Raw genomic sequence first — 23,483 nt, forward strand, 5'->3', positions numbered from 1 at the left:
TTTAAGTGTTGTTGTTAGCCCTAGCTTGGATCAGGGATGGTTTACCCACAGTTAAAGGGGGAGAGGGAGCAAATACTGGTACCGAGCAGTAGGCATGCTCTTGGGTGCCAGTGCAGGGTCTCTTCAGAGTGGGTCTATTTTCTTAGTAAAATGAAAGCAAGCTCTTCCATCATCTGAGAGAGTGAGGGCAAGAGAACCTGTGAAGCAGTTTTCTTGGGAATGGATCAGGGACATGTAGCAGGATGCTAGGTGGACACACTTGGGTTTAGTGGTCAAAACTAGACCTATGAGCAGAGAAGAGTGGGGTCTTTCCCTCTATGTGCGGCAGCCTGAGGGCAGGTATGGAGTGAAGTGGATGGTAGGATTTCACCAGGCAACTTCACTGAGCAAGGAGAAGGTAAACACGTTTAGGTTTTGCATGAGAGCATCGCAGCAGACCATGGAATTTAAATTGGATAAAGAATCAAGTGAGAACATGAGCATGTAGAGAATATGGCACAAGAGATCGTTGGCCCCAGTGGGGTGACAAATGATTGGAATCTAGAGAGTGAACTGCAATTGAGAAATGGTGGCTGGGGTGTAGCATGCTGAAGACTGACAAGGTCAAGAGAGTGACCTAGGCATGAGTGGCTAAGACAAGGTTATTGAAGGAGAAGAGTTCCAGAAACTGAGAGGTCAGCGGATTGGACGGATACTAGGCGTGAATAACACAATTATGAAGAATCATACCAGAGGTCATGATGAAGAGATGAAGGGACAGTCAGCCCACTTGCTAATATCTCCAAGGAACCAGGGGACGTGACCCAGAGATCTGAAGAAGATTGAAGAAATGCAGGGCGGGGGACCGTCCATGGTCAGACTTGTGAGCTTCAGAGGAACTGGAGAAAGCCCTGTAGCCTGCAGTAGAGGTGAATACCCCCACCCACCATCTAGGCTCAGCGGGGAAGGAAGGCAGCCACGTGAGTGGGCCACGTGACTCTGCCAGAACACATTTTCATTTCGGTTAAGAAAGTGAAAGGAGGGACTTCCCTGGTGGTCCAGTGGTTAAGACTCCGTGCTCCCAATGCAGGGGGCCCAGGTTTGATCCCTGGACAAGGAACTAAATCCTGCATGCCGCAACTAATACCCAGTGTAGCCAAATTATAATAAAGAAAGAATTAATTTTTTTTAAGTGAAAGGAACTTACATGAGATACCTGGAGTAGTCAGATTCATAGAGATGGGGAGTAGGATGGTGGTTGTCAGAGGCTGGGAGAGAGGAGAATGGGGAGTTACTGTTGAATGGGCACAGTCTGAGTTTCCATGAAAAAAGTTACGGAAATGGATGGTTGGTGTTCTGGTGATGGCCGCAGAACAGTGCGAATGTGCTTAATGCCACAAAGTGATACCCTTAAAATGGCTCAAATGGTAAATGTTCCATTATGTGTGTTTCACCACAATAAAAACAAGTGTGGAAGGGAGGACTGAGGAAGCAAAGGGGATGTTGGCTTTGGAGTCCCAGGGGCACCTTGGGAGGGGAGTTGGGTCACAGTCATGGATGAGCTGCAGGCGGTGGTGGGGAACCTGGGTGGCTTTGCCTTTAGGGGTGAGTGAGGTGAGGAACGTGGGGCAGAGGGGTGGTCTGAGTGGTCTCCGGCAGATTGCAGGGTGCTTGGCCAGACTCTGAGCACTGGGTCTGGGGGGTAGAAAGAGAGGGTTCTGTGTTACTCTGCATTTTTGTTTCCTTAGAACATGGTACCCACCTCGCCTATAGAAGTTGGGAATATATGTTTGAAGGATTAAACAAAGGAATGTTATAACAAGAAAGAAAACAGCAGGAGAGAATTTAATGGCATTGTAAATTTCCCGAAAAGTGATGGAGAATGAAAAGAAGCTAGAGTTGGTCTCTGAGGAGAAAGAGGATTTTTGGCCAATGTGCAGAAGAACTTATTGCGAAATTGAAGTTTAGACTGGAAAAAATAAAGTCATAAACAGAAGGCTTACATGTGTAAAGGATATTGGAATTGAAATATTTTCCCACCTGTATATGATCCCACAGTGAATTTGTGATTTGGGAGTGGGTTATTCTCTTCTTATGCTAAATCAGATTATTAGCTTTATAAAATGTTAAACTGTGGTCATTCATTATAAACCAAGTTTTTAGGGTTGAAACCATGATGTCCTCTTATGTTAACAGATTTGTCTTTCCCAACTTAAAGATACTAAACTGTAGATAGCAGTTCTTTCATTTTATTGTTAATACTTCCGCCTGGAAACTGGAAAATGTGCTTGCATACATCCTCAAAGACCCACAAATATTTTTTAAAAACTGGGCATCTTTCTTTTTTAAATTAAATTTTTATACTGAGTTTAAGAGTTTGGGTTTTTCCCTGTACATTGACATGGGTTACCTTTTAAGGTTGCTGCCAGGCATAGATTTTCTTTTGATGAGTCCCAAAAATGCTGGCTGTGGTCACCTTGCTCTGTAAAACACATCCTTCAGCTCCAGACCATTGTCATGCCCCATTCTTCTTGTTGTTGTCTTTTTAGTGACAGCTATATTGTGCGTGTCAAGGCTGTGGTTATGACCAGAGATGACTCCAGCGGGGGATGGTTCCCACAGGAAGGAGGCGGGATCAGTCGCGTGGGGGTCTGTAAGGTCATGCACCCCGAAGGCAATGGACGAAGCGGCTTTCTCATCCATGGTGAACGACAGAAAGACAAACTGGTAATGGCAGATGTCAACGCGTGGGTTAAATAGTAACGGCTGATTTCTTGATGTTAAATCATAGTCCTTTTCCTGTAGGTATTTTTCCCCTTCTTTCTCTGACTTCAAAATCTTGCAAGAGCTTCCAAAGATAGAACTCCCAGAGCTGGCACCAAATTGCAAAACCTAACCCAGGCTTTCCAGTGAAGTCACTTTCTACTACACACCATATAACTCAGATGCTTAGAAGTGGTGCATTTGGCGGTCATATTTGCGTCTTTGATTAATTAAGCTGTCTTTCTCTCACTGTAACAAGATGTTCGAAACAGAAGTATGTTCTTTATTATGTATCACATTGTAGTGATCTGTGAAGTCAGAGTTTTTTTAAACGTTGGGTTTATTCATGGAGCATGCCATCAAGGTCAGGCTGATGAGAGGTAGAATGCAAAGAGGAAGTCGTCCTGATAATTTTGTTATTTCTAAATTAATGTTTATCTTAAAGATACTGCAGCTTCTATTTCATCAGCTAATGAATAAAACATATTTGGGGAAAGAAAGTAATGGAAAGCAGTGGCAGTACACTTCTGTGATAATTCTATATGCTTAAAAATATGCACTTTGGAGAGTACTCATGACCTCATAAGGATGGGGGCATTGATAGTTTATAACATACATTTTCATGAAGGAATTGAATGTCCAGTTCTGTTATAAAGGAATCTATGATATGAAGGAAAATTGAGGGTCTAAGTCTATTTTTAATTGGAGGCCTTGGACCTGGAAGAACATGGTCCTCTGTGTATTTGATCCTGGAATGTATACTCCAGAGCCAACCATTGATTCAAAATGTGCAGGACCCCAACAGAGAAAATACAGAGGCACCACAGGAATATGTCTCGTACATTTGAGACCCTTAAGAGTGGCATCTGTTGAGTTTTATGTGCTGGGTATACAAATTTAATCTTCTTTTGCCACCACCTCTTAAGGTTTATAAAGGTTACAAAATAGATAAGGCAGAACAATTTCTAAACATTATATATGGATTAACAGAAACGGTGTTTTCACATTTGATTCATTTCTGAAAATGAAACGAAAATTTAAAGGGAGACTATTTTAAGAAATGTGGCCGTTCAAGAAATTTCTTACATAATAGTCAAATAGTTAAAACATCCTTGTTTATTAGATATTCACAATAAAGGCATTATACACCAACCAAAAAAAAGTAAAATACCCTTTATCCAGCATTTCCCTAGGGGCTAAGTACAATGCTAGCCCTTCAGTTAAGGTACATCATTGTATCCTTACAGCAGCTTGTATAGTTATATCTAAAGAAACTGAGATTCAGAAAGACTCCTTGTTCTGGGTCCCATCAGGGGACCTGAAACGAGTATTTGATTCCCTCTCACCCTGACCCTAGGTTCGATCCCTCGGTTGGGAAGATCCCCTGGAGAAGGGAATTGCTACCCACTCCAGTATTCTTGCCTGGAGAATTCCATGGACAGAGGGGCCTGGCGGGCTACAGTCCATGGATTCACAGAGTCGGACATGACTGAGTGACTAATACCCTGAACCCAAGCTGAGCCAAAGTCACATGTGCTCAGCCACCTTTAACCCTTTGCTATAGTTTTTTCCCTTTGTGCATATTTTTACTTTTACCTAGCTGTAATCAGAGCTCATAAACACTTTTACATATCTCATAAGAAATTTTCCATGTTGCTGGTATCAGGTTGATGTTCCATTGTTTATTTGATGATCTCCTTAGTGTCAAATAAGATTGTCTCTTTCCCCCTTACCCCTGTATTATCTACCTGCATTTTCCACACTTGCTGTCTACTTGGAATAATTTAGGGGGAGGTCAAATTTTTATGGCTTTTGATACTTATACAAAGAGCTGCTACCAGCATATACGAGAATTTTCTTTAACACATTGAGGCTCAGATATTTTAAATCTTTACCAATTTGATTAGGATAACCGTGGTATCTTATTTTTGGTCAGCAATAAGATCAAATGTTTTTCTGTTAAACACTGAATTATCTGTCAGTGTCCTTTGCATATTTACCTTTTGGGGCCTGATTATTCTCCTTGATATGTATGCCCTCCAAGTATAACAAAGATAATCATCTTCATCTGTCATTTTTACTACAGATATTTTTATAATCTGTTGCTTGCCTTTTTTATTTTAGTTGGTGTTGTTTTCCTACAAAAATTTTGATAGAAAATTTTTTTTCACTTTTTCCTTTTTATTTTTATTGTTAACTACTTTTATGTTAGCAGATTATCTTCCCTGAACAGTTATATATTTTTAGGTCTGTTTTTTCCTGGTATTTCTATGGTTTGTCATTAGAATATGTCACCCCCTTCATTTAATAATTATTAATTAATAATTCAGCCCCTTTATAGATACATTTATAAACTTGTTTCTTATCACTGGCTTGAACATAATAATTGTAAACTTCTACAATTTCGTTTGAGGCCCTTTATGTAAATAATCTCAGTTACATTCCTGCCACATTCTAAAGGAGGAGGATACTATTATTTCCAGTTTGTAGTGGGGAATCTCAGTGCTCCAGGAAAGAATCCACTTCCCCCGTCTTAGGGCACATAATCATTAGAGACAGCTCTTGGACCATTTCATTGTGAAGCTAAATCTTGGTCCCTTCATACCAGCTCGGCATGGGAATAGGGCAGTCCTGGCTGTGGACCAGCTTCTATTGTGTGATGCTGTTGCACAAGGATTGTAAGCTTCATCCCCTCCTGTCATGTTTCTCCTCACTCCCTCCCTCTTCTTGTCCCCTTTACGTCCGTGACTCTGCACTTTGGGACTTTTATAAATTATATCACAAGGAATTAAGTCAGACCCCCATACACCTAGGTGTGGTCCTTCATCTTTCCATCCCTCACTTTCCCAGTTTCATGTGCTGGTAAATTCTGGACTCCTAAAACACACACACACACACACACACACACACACACACACACACACACACTTTTGGCAAAATGATGACTCCTCCTTTGGCCTCCAGGCTTCCATAATGCAGCACTTCTTCCCACTGGAGAGTATGAATACTCCTGGAAGCTGTGCAAACAGGACAGGTTGTTGAAGGACACCCCCCGCCCTCGGTAGTGGAAAGGCAAGGAGAAGGTGGAGATCATTTTTGGAATACAGAGAATGGATAATATCAGAGTTCTCAGTATTCCAACCAGGACATGAAGTACTTTCTCTGGTAGAAACCATGTTGTCAATAGATTTTCCAAGGTAGTGCAGTTCTAGAATTCAGCACATTGGTTTTTGTTATTGTTATTTGAATTTTGTGTTGACACCTGTGAACTTGTGTTGATGCCATTGTTTCTCTGGGAAAGGTCTGTGTTCCAAGTATTCATTCACAAAGTTGTTACTTTTTGTAAGTTGGAGACAGTCAAGTTTTCCTGAGAAGTTATATGCAAATTAAAAATTGCTGAGTTGAATCTTATTTTGATGGATTAGATGCTCTTACCTCTTAAATGAATCCTATGAGAAGCTACCTTATGAAGATTAATCACAGAATCTAAAAGGTTGATCATTCCAGTGCAGGTCTGTGAGCACTCCCACACACATTTAGTGGGAGTTCCAGCTGGCAAAACTATTTGAAAGGCAATTTGGCAAGATATTAATTTTAAATGTGTATTCCTTTTCACTTGGCAGTTCTGCATCTAAACCCTATCCTGTGGAAATAGACTTACGGAGCTTTATAGATAGCTACAGTTCTCAGACATTTTTGGCCTCAGAATCCTTTTACTCTCTAAAAGTTTATTGAGGACCCCAAAATGCTTTTGTCTAATAGGCTGTAAGCTACTACTGTTTACCACACTAGCAATTAAAACTGAAATTGTTAAGAATCTTAAACAGTAGGGTTAGCATAAATGACATTGCTTCTGGCAAATAACTATATAGATATTTTCCAGGAAAAAGAATGATTAGAAGAATAGCATTGCTTTGCATTTCTGCAGAGCTCTCTAATATCTAACCTAGTAGAAGATAGCTGGATTATAATATCTACTCTTGCTTTCAGTCTATTGTAATATGTTGTTTTGACTGAAGTATATGAAAAAAAATCCAGCCTCACACAGATATGCAGTTGGAAAATGTAGAACTATTTTAATAGCCTTTTCAGATCATCACTGATATATTAACACTTTGATCTAAACCAAAACTCAGTTTGTAGTAGTTTGTTAAATGTGGACTCTGAAACCTTTACAGACTCTAATTACATTAAAATCCACTGATTTACCTTTCTCTTTGCATCATCTTTTACTCATTCCTGATTTTATAACATCATGCATTGGTCATTTGGAAAATAATGGTTTACTGAGTTACACAGATCTTCCAAATGTTGATGCACTTAATTCTATAGAATAAAAAAAAAAAATGACATTTCTTAATATTACCACTAATGTCATTAGAAAAGTCTTTTTAGGTATTAACAAGCTGTCCAAAATTCTAATTTTCACTTGAAAGTTCGAATTTTATTATTGTCAACAAATATATCCTTGCTTTCCTTGAGGTGACAGGCTCATTGTGTTCATCTTCAATAAAGTACCCAAGTCTGAATAACCATAGTTCATCTGTAGGTTGTTCTTTCAAGTAAACCTGATGATCCATGAGAAAAGCAGTTAGTTCAACTCTCAACGGCAACAGTTACTCACTCCTTGAGACAGTCGTCACTCTTCCGTATGCAGCGGAAGTATAAAGGCTGTGAGAGATACTCTTCCAACTATGCGTTTGTGCAAAGCCAGAGTTTCTTCTTGTACTTCAACCAAAGCAGCATATTACAGCAGATCAAGTGTGGACATAGAGAGGAGAATCCAGTTACACGTACATCCATTTCATCACACAAAATGAAAGATGTGTATTCATGGGTCAAGATTTCAGTTGTTTTTAACTGCTTCATCAAGGACAACCCTACATAAAACTGGCTTTTTTCCCACTGTGTGTGCCAGTGGTGAATCCAGTGGCTTTGGATGTTTGGTGCCATGGCCAGGCCTTGATTGAGCCTCAGCACAGCTGTTTTACCCACCGTTCCTTTTGCAGCATTAGCAGGGCTGGCAGCCCAATGAAAAAGCAAAAATTGCATTAACATATGAAAATAGTTCTGCCATCCTGAACCCCCTAAAAGGACCTGGGGTTGTAGAGGGAAGGCTCCCAAGAGCCCAAATACCAACCTTTAAGAACATGTTCAAGAATGTTCATTTCAGCATCGTCTTTAAAAGTGACCAGTTAGAAATGACCTTGAATGCCCATTAATATGGAGAATGGCAGAACAATTCTCATGTGTCTCTTCTGAGGAATATTATGCAGCCACTAAACAGAGCCCTTTTTTACCTTCCTGTGTCTCTGAGACATGTTTTTGAAGAAAAGGCAAATTGAAGACCAGTGTATAGGTATGGCTACATTTAAACAGACTCACACAGACTTATGTGAGTACATAAAGAAACTGCAGGGAGGGAACTAAGGTAGTGCCCGTACTGTCAGTGGGCAGCCCTGGAGATAGAGAGGTGTTGAGGGGATAGACAGAGAGCTGAGCAAGAATGGAACCTTCATGGACTCCGCTATATTGAACCTTCTATAGTATGGATTTCTTTTTGAGACCCTATAGAGTGTAGCCCTCCAGGCTCCTCTGTCCATGGGATTCTCTAGGCAAGAATACTGGAGTGGGTTGCCATGCCCTTCTCCAGGGGATCTTGACCCAGGGATCGAACCCATGTTTCCTGTGTCTCCTGCACTGGCAGGCAGGTTCTTTACCACTAGCGCCACCTGGGAAGGCCCCTTCACAGGCTGCTGCTGCTGCTGCTAAGTCGCTTCAGTTGTGTCCGACTCTGTGTGACCCCATAGATGGTAGCCCACCAGGCTCCTCTGTCCCTGGTATTCTCCAGGCAGGAACACTAGAGTTGGTTGCTATTTCCTTCTCCCATGCATTCATGCATGCTAAGTCACTTCAGTCGTGTCCGATTCTGTGCGACCCCATAGATGGCAGCCCACCAGGCTCCTCTGTCCACAGGATTGTCTAGGCAAGAATACTGGAATGGGTTGCCATTTTCTTCTCTGCTTCACAGGCTGGTATGGTTTTAAAAAATGGAAGAAAAAAATTAAGGAACACCACTGACTATTTCATTTTAATCCAACTAAATGACCACAAGTTTCACAAAATGTATTCTTTGGTTCATCACCTAGAAGGTTATTTGCTTTCATCATGGATTGTGAAACAGCAAAATGGTATTTGCTGGAAGGAACAAGACAAAGAAATTTTGTTCAAAACCTCTCTTCCATCCAAGAGTGCTTATTAGGAACTGTATTTGCATTTTCTTGCATGTGCTTAGACTTTAATGAAAGCAGGTGCTCCAAAATAAAGCCAACTCTATGAACTCAGGTGAAGATGAATGTAATTTTTATTGTCAAATGCAACAGATACAGTTCAGAAGGCAATAGTATGTACCACTCTGAGAATGCTAATACCTTCAAATGAGGGATGAAATATCTTCAACAAGAATATATAATCACTTATTTTTCTCCCCATGCATCTCATTTTAAAAGCCATTTTTAAAAGCCTTTCTCAAGTTTTAGTCAAATTCCCAAACTTCATTTTAGAGGAATAACACCTATTATGCCAAAACTTCACTAAGGGGTTATACCTGTTATGAACATTATAGCATTTGAATGTCATCATTTTTGTCATTTAACTTACATAGATATATAATGATATAATTTTGTTGAAGAGGATAAAAAAATTTAAGAGGATAAAGAGATGGTATCTGGTCTCCTCTCCATCCCTCCTCCCACATAATTTAGGTGGCTAAACTTTACTTTTCTAAGAATTTATTACACTTCTCTAGGAAAATATATCTTTGGAATAATCTTAAACTCAGAAAATGTCAACCAAAGACTAATTTTTTTGCCATTAAAAATATGGAGAAACTGGAAATGTTTGTTTTTACAAAAAAGTTTATTTTGAGATTTTGCATTGAGACTATTAAATTCTAAAATAGATAACATTTGTTAGCTAAAGCCTTGGTTATTTGGATTTCCCCAGTTTGGAATGGGGCTGGGCTGACATTTAATCATTGCGCTATTCTTAGGGGAAAATGGCCATAATAAGCAATTTAATCATAAATAGAATTGTGTGAGGGGACCATTGCCTTCCTTCAACACAATGGAATAAAGTTAACTGCTTGCAATGCTTGGATAGGCCAGTTTGACTATTATTCTCATCTGTTAAGTTACAGAACATTTATTAGGCAATGCTTAATTTCTGTTTGCTTAGATGTATTCTTGAAATTTTATTCATTTGAAGATATTCTCTAATTTTTATTAATTTCACTCTTTCACTTAGTCTAAAACTAATAGTATCTCATTTCATTAAATGTAGAACTCATTAAATGTTGAACAAGATCAAAGCTGGTAAAGCTTAGTGAAATCATTTTGATATATACATAATGAAACTATAGAAATAAATATTGTTGATATTTTGGAGCTATCTATGAATAAAGAACGGAGTTTACATTCACATGATTTCAATGCCTCTCTTATTCTGTAATATTGAACTCTGATATCTTTGCCAGCAGTAGCACTCTGTACACAGAGGGAGTTATTTTATAAGACATCTTGATCTTTTTACAGTCTAGTTAAAGGAACAAGACTTAAAGCACATGAAACTCTTAGAAGATAATATGAAATCAAGTACTAAATTGTGAAGGTGATAAAAACTGAAGTGAAAGAGTGAAAAACATGATGCAATATCCTGGGAAGTGTGTGCAGCCCTTTAGGTTTCTCACTGTCCAATGTTTTCAGAGCCTGTTCGTGTATGTGTTCTCATCGATAATGGGTTATCAATGCTGTTATTTCCGCTTTAGAGATAAAAAGATCAAAGGTCTGAGATAATCTCCTCAAAGTCATAGCCTAGTGAAAAGGCAGTTCTGAGACTAGATTTCTAGAAATTTGGAGAATGTTCTAATAATCCAGATAAAAGGTTTATTAGAGACCTTAGATCAGGGTGGTAGCAATTGAACCAGGGTTGATACAAAATATACTGAAGGGAAAATGAAATGTACTTGGTGTTTAACATATACAGAGGATAGAACAAGCAGAAGAGGCAAAAGGAAACCATGGAGATTCGAGCCAGAGAAAATTAACAGAGGTTGGCATTGCTAGATGAGAAGTTGGCATAGGAAGCTAAGGGCAGCAATTTCAGAGCAGGTTAGTTATTTTCTCAGCTTGTTGAATTTGAGGTCACTCAGAAACAGCATTAGGACAGGAGAAGGAGGATTGAGAGTCATGAATACAAAGGCCCTGATGGAAAAGCAGCCAACCTAGAATAGAGCAAAGCCCCAAGACTAGGCCTCAGCTTAGAGTCCCACCCTACCCCACTCCACCCCTCCACCCCCAGGTAGGGGCTGGAGAAAGGAAAATGAGTAAAATGTAGAGCATGGTTAAGGAGCAGAGCAATACAGCAAGGACCACCAAGGTGGAGATGGGGGGAGCAGCAAGGAGTGGATGCTCAACAGAGGTAGGCAAAGCCTTCCTCTAAGAAGCCTTCACAGATGCATGAAGGCAGAGGGGAGGGTTTTCATCAGTTGCCATCAAAAACAGTCATTCCTAGTTAGATTTTTGTAACCAGACACCATCATGACTATTTAAAAAGTAACCCACCTGTGTATTTCAATCCTCCAGGTGGTATTGGAATGCTATGTGAGAAAGGACTTGGTCTACACCAAAGCCAACCCAACCTTTCATCATTGGAAGGTCGACAATAGGAAGTTTGGACTTACTTTCCAAAGCCCTGCTGATGCTCGAGCCTTTGACAGGGGAGTGAGGAAAGCAATCGAAGACCTAATAGAAGGTATTGAATTTATCACTGCATTCTCAGTGGGGCTGTGGGAAGTTTCCAGGTTCTTTTTAATTCCAATTGTCTGCCATCACATATTTGTGGATTATTTGCAGGAGGGTTGGGGGCCAGGTTGGTAGAGGCCAAAACTTTAGGAACATCCAAGGAGAAAAATATTGTAAGTGACAGTGCAGTGGAGAAGGAGATGGATTTCAGAATAATGAGTGATTCCAACTGGTTTTTAGACTGCTCTGGAAAGATAAGTTCTAGACGTCCATGTAAATGACTTTTTGATATATTTCACCTTTTCCTGAGAAAAAAACTTGGGTGCAACCTGTCTTGTTCCAGAGGTGGAGAATGGATTCTAATGGGCCCAGAAGAGGCTCTAGGCCTTCCCACTGTTGTGTAATGAGGGCCCAGGGGTACGGCTGCCACTGGAAAGAAGGAATCTGTGACTCCTTAGTCTGTGAGTGAGCAGCTGGTAGACGCTGTGTGGCATTTAATCATGGACTGAAAGGCTCTTGGGCAGTCAGTTCTCAGGGGCTTTTCTAGTGTCCACAGATGCAAACACACAAATTTCTCCATTTCGACACATTGAGTTATCAAATCAGAGGTTTTAAGGTGTCCTAGCCAACCTGTGAACAAAGAAATATCAAGCAAGGCATAGTAAAGCCATATTCAGAATTTGGTTAGATTAATCACAGAAGAATATGTATTTCATGTGTATAAGAGAGAAATGTTTTCTAAAGTCATTTTCTTTATTTGGGGGAGGAGAGAAAAGCAGATCTCAAAAGAAAAAAAATCTCTTAAAATCATCAGAGAGACAATTCTAGCTGGAACAATGAATTTGAGACCTACAACCACGGGGGTGGACAAAATGAGTAGAAACCAGTGTTTACACCAGAAGTCTGACACAAGTGGATAATATTTAAAATCTTATTATTAAACATAGCTTTTAAATGTTTAGATGAGAAAATAGCTCCTATATTATTTTCTTTTAATTAATTTATTTATTTGGCTGTGTTGTGTCTTAGTTACAGCATGTGAAATCTTTAGTTGCAGCTTGTGGGATCTAGTTCCCTTACCAGGGATCAAACCCGGCCCCCCTGCATTGGGGGCACAGAGTCAGCCTCTGGGCCATCAGGGAAGCCCACTCCTGTATTACTGAGAGAAGTTTGTACTATGTCCATGTGCTTTATCACTGAAGCCACACACAAAATTTGGTTCTCTTACTTTTAATTTTTTCTCATACATTCTACCTAGCTCTGTTCTATCAAACTTGCCTTAAACATTGATGGACTAGAGTGACTCAAATAGTAGCGATCTAAGAGTCTCAAAGAGCAACAGGAACTGCACACAGGGTATCATGGGACTTGTTTTTCCTCCTGTGAGCCTTCATTGGGAATTTAAATATTTCTCATCCCTTTCTGAGCAAGTCTTTTGAGTTCAATTTTATGTAATAGCAAAATACTTTCTAAATGTGCATTTCATAAGGCCTAGCCAAGAAAAAGGAGATGATATAGACTGAATTTCTCTTTTGGTAATCTATCACTTATGCAAATTTAAGTATGGTTTCCCTTTTTGGCCATTAACAGGGTTAGTTAATTTGATCCACATAAATGGGGTGCTATTAGGAGGGAAAGGAAGAAGTTACATGATTTGCCTACCGGAATGAAGAAAGAGATGAACAGATAAATCAGTTGAACTGTAAATAACCATTTCATTCCCTGAAAATAAACTGGTTTTCTTTTTTTTTACATTATCCTAAATGTTGACCTGCAAACTCACTGCCAATATTGCAAGAAAAAAACCTTTTTGCCCAGGTATCAGTTTAGAAGGTGGCTTCTCCCACAGTCTGAGGTGTATAGTGTCTAAATTTCAGAAAAGGAGGCGACCATACTAGCTATTTAGTCACGTCCCTTTGTGTGTAAATGAAAAGCCCAGAGATCTAAGTCCAGTTTCACAGTGCGATTGTGGCAGGTCTAACCTGGGGTCCTCCGTCCAGTGCTTTTCCCACTACACAGTGGAGGCAGGGGTCACTGGCGGAGGGAGTGATGCACGTCCTTCAGAGCCGTGGGTAGGCCCTCTGAGCACCAGCTCCTAGGCGCCTCTGTGCTTGCTCTCCATGGATCAGTGAGGACGTTTGAGGGATCGATTTGGAAACAACAGTAAGCAAAGTTCATTTAGGGAACATGCTGGCTAGAATCAATTAAAGAAGAGCAAGTTAAAAGTATGTAAGGACTTCCCTAGTGGTACAGTGGTTAAGAATGTGCCCGATAATGCAAGGGACACAGGTTCTATCCCTGGTCCGGGAAGATTCCACATGCCGTGGAGCGTCTGAGCCCATGCGCCTAGAGTCTGTGCTACACAAGAAAAGCCACCACAGTGAGAAGCCCGTGCATCACAACCAAGAATAGGCCCCTGCTCGCCACAGCTAGAGGAAGCCCACATGTAGTAAAAAAAGACCCAGTGCAGCCATAAATGAATAAATAAATTATATTTAAAACTTAAAGCATTTAATTCCCAAGTAACATTTCTGCTGGCGATCTACATGTGAAAGGACTAGGATGTGGTTTCTTTAAATGACTAGCTTTGACTTATCCTCTTTGGAAACACTTTTTTGTGGTTTTTGTGTCTTTTTTAGGCTCAACAACATCATCTTCCACCATCCACAATGAAGCTGAGCTTGGTGATGATGACGTTTTTACAGTAAGTTCCCATGGTCTTTTTCTTTCCACATGAGTTGGTGAATAATCAGAGGTTCTGTTTAGGGGCATGAGAGACACTTGGCAATTTGGCATTTGCTGTTGCTGTTGGGATGTTGTCAGGGAGATCTCTGTCTCATCGTAATTTCACTGCCCTGGATTTGCTCTAGCCCCTCATGTTCCCGTGATGCTACAAGGCATATGGTGTCAAGCTCTCCCGGATCTGTCCAAGGCCCTCTCCCAGTCTTCCTTCACGTTTAGGGTGAACAGCCATCCTGGTTTGCCTGGGACTGTCCTAATTTTAGCGCTGAAAGTCCTTAGTCCCACAAAGACATGCTTCAGTCCCCGGCACACTGGGACAACTGGCGCCCTACTCTTGAAGTCTTCCACTGACCACCTCCCTGGCATGGAGGGGGCAGGGGAGCAGCCTTCCTGGTGAGTAATTAAACATCTGATAAGAGTCCTGAAGGCTGAGTTGAGGTTAGAGCCAAATGTGCTAAGGCAGGAAATGGCTTGGATATTTTGACATAGCTGGCGTTAATGGGATGTAACTGGAGAATAAATGAGTTCTCAGCTTGCCCCTTCACTAAAATTCTGTGCTTCTAGAAGTTAAACAGTTCAGAGTGCACCTGCTCTGTGCTTGGAACAGTGAGGAACTGTAGGGCAGTATTTCAGAGTCTTGGCCTTGACGCAAAGGAGGAAATACATTTAAACTGTAACCTAGGATACGCATCCAATAGACACCCCGAACCAGATCACATTTCATGCCCTGCATTCTGATTTTTTTCTCTTCTTTTTTATTTTCTTCTGTTTCATTATTAAACTCTTCAAGCACACAGGAAAATTTAAAGACTGGTACAGTGAAAGCCTATATACTCTTTATCTAGAGTCAGCAGTGATAACGTTTTACCCTGCTGGCTTTATCTCTGCATATGTGTCAGCTTGCACACAGGTATTTTTTCTGTTGGTCCAGTTGAAAGTAAGTCACCTCTAAATACTTGAGCATGCATCTCTTAAAAAATAAGTTATTCTACACAACATCATTACTGGACCTAAGAAAATTAATAGGAATTTCATAATATCCTCTAATAGTTCCCCAGTAATTCCTTAGTTGTCCCAAAAGCGTCTTTTATAAGCTGTTTTTTTTTTTAAATTTAGTATTTTAAATATTAATTGCAACTCTGTAAACGTGATTCCTGACCCATTCATCCTACAACTAGTGATTTGAAAAACACAACTCTGGGAAGACAGAGGTGGGTGAACCCAGCTCCATCCCTCATGGAGGTAACTGGATGGTCTGGACAGGGAGGATATGGCCCTGTGAGAGGCTTAGAAACCAGCACAGACTGTTAAATGCTCTGGCCTAGGATGGAGCATGGGGGTCAGAGAAGAGGCGCTGGGCGTTGAGGCTAGACTGGACTTTGGTGGTATTGGAACAGGGTTTGGGAAGGGGCTTCAAGGCGGGGGTGAAGGTGGCAGCAGGGCTGTACGTGGTGAGTTGTCTAAGCATTGCAGACCCCAACCTGACATGAGCAGAGAGTGCTTGTCAGTGGCAATGGGGGGGTGAGCATCAGGAAATGAACTCGATTGTGCCTCTGTGGAGCGGCTGGTGTGATGCACTCTGAGCAGGCTTCCTATAGCACTCCGAGCAGATCCTCTCAACAGTTGGCATGTTGCTTACATCTGTTCCTTTGTCACGTTTGAGAGACAAACAACAGCAGGCGGGTTAAAAGGTGGATTCCTGTGCTCCAGAGCAACGCTGTCATCCACAGCTGCTTCCCAGCTACCTGCCAGCGTGATTTATGGAAGCAGGAGTGGGCGAGAGGGACCGGGGCCATAGAAGCCGGCATCCCTGCTGGCTTTGTCCTTTAATCCACAGGGAATCGGTGTGCTGTTCTGGGTAATGCCGAACGCCTGGAAGGATGTGTAGGAACTGCCCCGCTGTTTCCAGACACTTGGAAACTCACGGCGGGAGAAGCACAACTTTGTTGTATTTGCTGTGGGCCCTGCCGTACACAGCCCTTACCTTCATTCCACTGGTTTACACACAGGGGCCCCTTAATAACAGTACCTCCCTTCCCCAAGACAAGCCCGCCATGAGGCCAGTGACCATCAGCAACGTCCCATGTGAGGATGGGAGGGTCGTCAGGGGCTGACGCACCAGGTTTCCTGTTTGTTCGCAAGTTCCCTGTCGTGAGACTTTTTGTTCTAAGAAGTCAGGGATGTCTCTCAAAGCTGGAGCCGTGGAAGTGGGCAGCCAGATTAACTCCTATAGAGGCTACGGCTTCCCAAGGTTTGTCGCATTCTAAAACTGATATTGGTAAGACAGATGATTAGAAAGAGTATAAATGGTGATAGACCCTCTTACAACTTAGGATAAGCCAGAAGGAGAATTTCTAAGAGAACAGTGTGTATAGGAGAAAACCTTCAGAGGCATAACTTAGGAACCAGGAGGAGATCTGTTTGTGCTGCTGGAGCCAAGGGTTTCCCTCTATTTCAAGGCATTTCCTGGGACCAGGAGGAAAATAGGACACTGAACAACACATGGATGCATGTTATATGTTGGAGGATGACGTGGAGGAGGGGGCAGCCCCAAACCACCACCCCCCCACCCCCCCGGGTGGAGAAATTGTTGGGCTTAGGTGCTCAAAAAGCATGGGCTGTCTCTGCTCACAGTTTCTTAACTACCAGCCCCTAAACCAGCCTGTCCCCCCGACTTCTTTGGATGGTAGAACCATGTTGAAAGTCCTCCATGTAAGATTAGCGTCCAGCTCAGAATGTGTGCACGCACGTGCAGACACACATGTAACTGTCCATGCGTTGTTAGTTGCCTTTACAGTCCTCCCACGCCCCTCCTGCCACCAGCCTGGTGTGTGTCCACATCTTTGCCGACGGAGCCACCACGAGACTCCAGATTAGCAACTGCTCTGATTTTCTGGGTCTTGGACTGTTTATCCATCCATGTGTCTTACTGTTTCACCCTCAACCAATTACGATTGCTTTCTCTTCTTTCAAATCCTATAGCATTCTTGTTTATCCCTCTCTTGCTACTTTAAAAGCCTGCCTCTTTTTTGACTTTCACATTTTATCTGCTGAACGAGTGACTTTACTTAGCTCAAAGCAGGTTATTCATCATTATAGTCTCTGCAACCCTATAAAGCTTGGCTGTATAGGTGCTCAATAAATGGGTGATCTGAACCCCAATATACTGTGCAACAATCACAGAGTTTCATATTTTATTCATTGTTGTTCAGTCACTAAGTCATGTCCAGCACTTTGCAGCCCCATGGACTGGAGCACATCAGACTTCGCTGACCTTCACTGTCTCCAAGAGTTTGCTCAAACTCATGTCCATTGAGTCAGTGATACTATCTAATCATTTCATCCTCTGCCGCCCCCTTCTCCTCTTGCCTTCAGTCTTTCCCAATATCAGGGAAAGAGTTGGCTTTCAAAAAGCATCAGCCCATGCTTTTTGAGCACCCAAGCCCAACAATTTCTCCACCTGGGTGGGGGGGGAGGTTGGGGTTGCCCCCTCCTCCACATCATCCTCCAACATATAACATGTATCCATGTGTTCCAGTGAGTCGGCTCTTTGCATCAGGTGGCCAAAGTGTTCATTGGCTTGTTATCCTGCATACTTAGTTGCTTCAGTCATGTCCAACTCATTGCAACCCCATGGACTATAGCCTGCCAGGCTCCTCTGTCCATGGCATTTCCCAGGCAATACTGGAGTGGGTTGCCATTTCACGTGGTGGTTTTGAGGGATTCTCAGTAGCTTTATGTCATATTTTTCTTGCCATGTTTTCTGTTGCGTCCACAACTCGGAGGTGAGGTTTGAGCATCATCACCCAGTCTCACCCTTTGGCTGTTAATGCTCTTGTCACCTCCCACCCAGCCCCGTCATCGCTCCTCCCTGGCAGACCTCAGTTACTGTGATCCATCCAGGTGAACAGAAATACCTAGCTGGCCAGGCATTAAATATGGACAGGGGTGGGGTGGGGTGGGGCGTGGATTCCGATGCCTGAGTCACATGATGCAGATTTATGAGTCATGCAAAGAATATAAAGCAATGACAACAAAGGCTAGTGGTCTGCAGTGGGCATTTGGAGGCATCGCCGAGAGTCAGCATACTCCCGTCCATGCACCTGGCAGATGGCTTTCTCTCTTCAGAACCAGGGATCCTTGAGAGGGATGGCATAGAAAGACCCTCAATTCTGTTCCCTCTCATTGCTTTTGTCTTGTGAGGGAAATGTGCTCTAGTGGATCTTGTGGAGAAGGCCCCCATGAACTCGAGAGATGAGCAGTGTGGTGCCTCGGAGGGGCCAAGCTGATTTGCTCCCCAGCCTGGGGCTGACTTCACCCAGATCCCTTCAGTCAAAGCCTCTGGGGCCAGAGGGTTTGGAGCCTTTGGGGAACGGACTCAACGGAGATGGGGAGAGAATGAGTAGAGAAAATGGACTGTATAGAACTAGAAAGGCTCTGGGTTTTATGGTCATTTCATGAACAATTTTCTAAATTCCTATTTTGTAGGCTTTGATCCATTGAAGCCTGGTGGTTTATTTACTGCCACAGAGCTCTAAAATCATTTCTGAATGTTATTAGCATCTTCATAGCTAGACAGGGAGAATTTTAACACGATCTTGGGAGAATGCAGCTGCAGGGTACATGGACTTCCAGAACAGGCTCACTGGGAATCTGTGGTCAAGTGCTGTTGGTGCTTCAGCTGTCATTGTGCTGAGTGGCTGGATTCTGGCTCTAAAGCTGGGGGATTAGGGAAATATTTGCTTTATAGAAAGATACTTGGGGGTGTGTAAAATAGCTAAGTCCTCATCTTCCATAATAAGAAGGTCTTAAATAATATCCAAATCTGCAAATCAAGAACGAGGAGTATAATAAGATGCCATTGAAAAGACTGAGAGAAGTGCAGGAAGAAAGAACCACAAGAATTGGGTTTATTTCTCTGGGGCTTGAGAAGCTGTCTCACTTGCCTCACTTGGAGAGGAGCAAGATTGCTATTTGAGATATTAAATGATACACATATACTGATTTTATTTTTAATTGGAGGATAATTGCTTTGTAACATCATGAATCAGCCAAAAGTATACACATGTCCCTTCCCTCTTGAACCTCGCTCCCACCCCTCTAGGTTGTCACAGAGCATTGGCTTGAGCTCGCTGGTTACACAGCAGCTTCCCACTAGCTGTCTGTTTTACACATGGTGATGGATGTTTCAGGGCTACTCTCGCAATTCGTCCCACCCTTTCCTCTCCCCGCTGTATCCACAAGTCTGTTCTCTGTGTCTCTGTATCTATTCCTGCCTTGTAAATGGGTTCCTCAGTACCATATATCTAGATTCCATATATATGCATTAATATACAGTCTTTGTTTTTCTCTTTCTGACTTACTTCAGTCTGAATAACAGGCTCTCAGTTCATCCACCTCACTTTAACTGGCTCAACTGTGTTCCTTTTTATGGCTGAGTAATGTTCCGTCGTATACATGTACCACAGCTTCTTTATCCGTTCATCTGTCAGTGGACATGTAGGTTGCTTCCGTGTCCTAACTATTATTGTAAAAGGTACTGCAGTGAACACTGGGGTACGCGTGTCTTTTTCCGTTATTGTTTTCTCAGGGTATATGCTGAGAGGTGGGATTCTTGGGTCATATGGTAGTTTTATTAGTTTTTTAAGGAATTGCCATAGTAGCTGTATCAATTTACATTCCCATCAACAGTACAAAAAGGTTCACTTTTCTCCACACCCTCTCCAGCATTTATTGTTTGTAGATTTTTTGATGATGGCCATTCTGAGACTTTTTGAAAAAGGAAAATGGGAGGTGGGTTTCTTAGAAAAGGGGGGGCATGTAGTCAAGGGAGAAGGGGGAATGCAGTAATCCTGATTAGCTACGGAAGCCCTGATTTCCCCTTCTGGGGGCTAAAGAGACTGAAGATACACAGCAGAGGTTGAGTTCTGTGCTCTCAGGGTTCTACTCCTCCCGGCTGTGTTTTCTGCCCTGTGTTAGGAAGCGCTGTGTCCTAGCGGCACATGAGAAGTAGGAGAACTGACCAGAGTTAGCTGGAAACGTCTGGCTTGTGGGGAGGCAAGAACAGCTGTAGACACGCCAGCTCCTCAGAATTCTAGGTCTTGGAATTGAAAGGGATTTTGAGTTCACATCAGATAAGTCAGCCTCCTTCCTTCTGGCAAAAGATTGGCCTCATTTTATAGACACAGTTGTGGAAGCCACTCCGTGTCAGATGGAGGACTCGCCTGAGATGACACAGCTAGTTCACAACAGAGGAGTAGTGAACACCATCTCCTCAGCTTTCCCGTTCATCACTGCCATTTTTCTCTTCCTCTGTTGAATAATTATGTTTATGGTTTTTCAGCTGTCCTATTTTTTATACATTATCCTTATACAAGAGTTAGGTTTTAGGGTTCTCTTAGACCCAGGGTGGAAAGGGGAGAAAAGATAAGAGAACAAATATGTGATCAGTGCCCCCTGTGGCACATCCATATGACAGACTTGAAGCCTGAGCAAGTGTTACAGCCCCAGAGTCCCCAGAATAGCAATAGGAAGGCCTACCCTAAAAAAGGTTTAGGTTTATTCTCCCACTTCAGTATAGCTACTGGATTTGGGCGGCCTTTCTCCACAGGGATTCCTCACGCTTTACAGCATCCATCCTCTAATGAATTACCTTCTCTTCTGTGTATCTGGAATAGCACTGTGTACGGTCCTTTGCAGCATCGGGAAGAGTCATTCATAGCATCTTGTGTGGGTTGGAATTCTCTCCTAGAACCCAGTTAAGAAAGGCTGGTTTTATTTGCAGTGTCTCATCGTCCTTTAATTTCTCAGGTAGGCAGTCCTCCTTCGTGTAGGAAAAATGTCTTTTACAACATCATCAGCTTTTAGCCATGTGTTTGCCGAGACTGGAAAATGTAGTTCTTCCTCGTGTCCTGCGCTTGAACTGGTGACATCCTGTTTATCACCAGCTGCATCTGATTACTTTCTGGCTATTCAGAGCACTTGGTCCTAATGACATCTCCAACCCCTCCCGCCCACCCCAGGTGTTTCTAAAGCATGACTAGAACAAGAAGTTGAAACCAAAGTGTGAAGCAGCAGGTTTTGTGTGTGTGTGTCCTAGGTGAGCTTTTGAGTCTTTGCAACTTGTGGTTATTTTCATTAATTAAGTAGAAAAAGTAAATTTGTGGAATTTTGTAAATGTCAAGCTTTTACTTACAGAAGCAGAAGAGTGCAGAATGCCACAGAACTTTCCTTTTCTTGAGTTTGTTTTCCAATTAATCCATCCCCAACACACATGAAATCCAAAGGCAATTCTATCAATTTTGTAATAAGTGGGGTTTGTTTTCTGTTCTTCTAAGGGGATTGGGGGGGCGGGGTTAGTTATTTATTTTTTAATTTTTTTCTTTGCACTGGGTCTTCATTGCTGCACTTGGGCTTTCTCTGGTTGCGACTAGGGGGACGCCTCTTCCGTGTAGTGCTCCAACTTCTCATTGCAGTGGCTTCTCTTGTTGCAGAGCACAGGCTCTAGGTGCATGGGCTTCAGTAGTTGCAGCTCCAGGGTTCAGTAGTTGCGGCACCTGGGCTTAGCTGCTCCACGCATGGAATCTTCGCAGACCAGGGATAGAACCTGTGTCTCCTGCATTGGCAGGCGGATTCCTATCCACCGTACCACCAGGGGAGTCTGGAAAGGGGATGTGTGACTCCTGCTTAGGCAGAGTTCAGAGGCTGGGGAGAGGCTGGGATTCTAAACATTTTTGACACTTCCATTTCTGCAGATAAAGTCACCAAGACTTGAAGAGGTGAAGCAACTTGTGCTCAGCTCCATCCTTTGTTCACCTAGAATGCAAACTCCAAATCTGCTTACTGCCTTTCAGAGAACGTTGAGAAAGGGAAATGTTTATCCAATAAGTTTCAGTAGATTTCACATATATGAAATATACCATATTCTCATCATTGCCAAAAAGCCACCTAAGTGATGGACTTTTCAACACGTGTGTTGGTTCCAAACCTCAGCTGACTCCAGTGTGATGTGGGGCTCTCCTCTGCCCTCTTGAGAGCCCTAGTCTCATTTTAGAAGATCAGTTGATCAAAACTGTTGTTTCTACCCTTGGAATTAAGGGACTAGGATAGAATGGGGTAGGGAGAGAATAAGTAAAAGGTTGAGTAGGTTGAAAATATAAATTAATTCTACAAAGTTTAGTAAAACTAATCTATGGTGGTGTCCTAAGAAAAGCAAAAATGTTTTGGGGGGAAGAACAGCTATGCTTTGTGACTGACACCAGGGAAGAGCGTCCCGTAAATGCTGCTGGCTGAGACCCAGCCCTGCATAGGGTGGCGTGGAAGTTCTCAGAAGACAGATGAGAGCTGCTTTATCTTCTGAATGCCAATAATTATCAAGCTTACATTGCATAGTAAGAGGAGGATCTTTTATTCAACATGTAATACCTACAGTGGCTAAATTAAAGCATTTAAATGTCTAAGGCTCAAACAAAAGCTTTGAAATTCTCTCAGTTTCAGGAAGGGCAGAGGCATTTTACTAGCCCACCAGCTTGTGGTTTTTCTTTGCTTACACATGTACCATCTCACCTGTTTAAGCTGTGGATAGTAATATACTAGTATTTCCATTTTATTAATTCATGCAGAGTACATGCTCAAGGTTATCGAAAACCCACTTCCTGCTCACAGCCCTGCCAGTGAAACTAAGCTGTGGGTTTGAGAGTCCTTTCCTTTCATGTCAATATTCTACCTAATTTCAAAATTGAGAAACATAAAACTTTTTTTTTTAATGTGTGGGAATTTTGTGGGTTTTTTTTGTTTTGGTTTCACAATTGACAAATGCCCACTTCTTCCTCTGGGTCCTGGATGGGATAATGTCTTAGAGTCTAGGACAGAGTCATCTCCTGTCCCCCCACCAGCTGCCCCTCTTAGACCCACACTGCCTGCTAGCTAGCTAGCTAGCCCGGTTCCCTGCTCTACTTGCCTCTTTGAAAGAGAACACCCGGAACCAGTGTGTGCCCTGAGGACAGGTGAGCCCGTGCTAGCTGTTCCCAAAGACCTGTTGACAGATGGGGGACAAGTTCCTGTTTACCAGAGGGAAAAAGGATTGACCATAGATAGGCTTGCCATTCTAATAGCTACTGAGTGGAAAGGCTTGCTTTGTTCAACCCCAGATCACCTGAGCTAGCAGCCTCCTGACACCCGCATCCATCCACTTTATTG

General features: G+C 42.4%; 1 protein-coding gene across 3 annotated transcripts in view; it reads left to right on the plus strand.

The window, feature by feature from the left end:
- Positions 1 to 23,483, plus strand: part of SPRED2 (sprouty related EVH1 domain containing 2) — a 122,107-nt gene that overhangs the window by 85,792 nt on the left and 12,832 nt on the right. For all 3 annotated transcript variants that reach the window (XM_061155179.1, XM_061155178.1, XM_061155180.1), the window contains 3 exons: positions 2,529 to 2,706; positions 11,385 to 11,553; positions 14,183 to 14,247. In XM_061155179.1, coding sequence (XP_061011162.1) covers positions 2,529 to 2,706; positions 11,385 to 11,553; positions 14,183 to 14,247 — 412 coding nt within the window. The remainder of the gene's footprint in view (positions 1 to 2,528; positions 2,707 to 11,384; positions 11,554 to 14,182; positions 14,248 to 23,483) is intronic.

This window comes from Dama dama, chromosome 11 (assembly GCF_033118175.1).
Source record: "Dama dama isolate Ldn47 chromosome 11, ASM3311817v1, whole genome shotgun sequence".
Taxonomy (NCBI): Eukaryota; Metazoa; Chordata; class Mammalia; order Artiodactyla; family Cervidae; genus Dama; species Dama dama.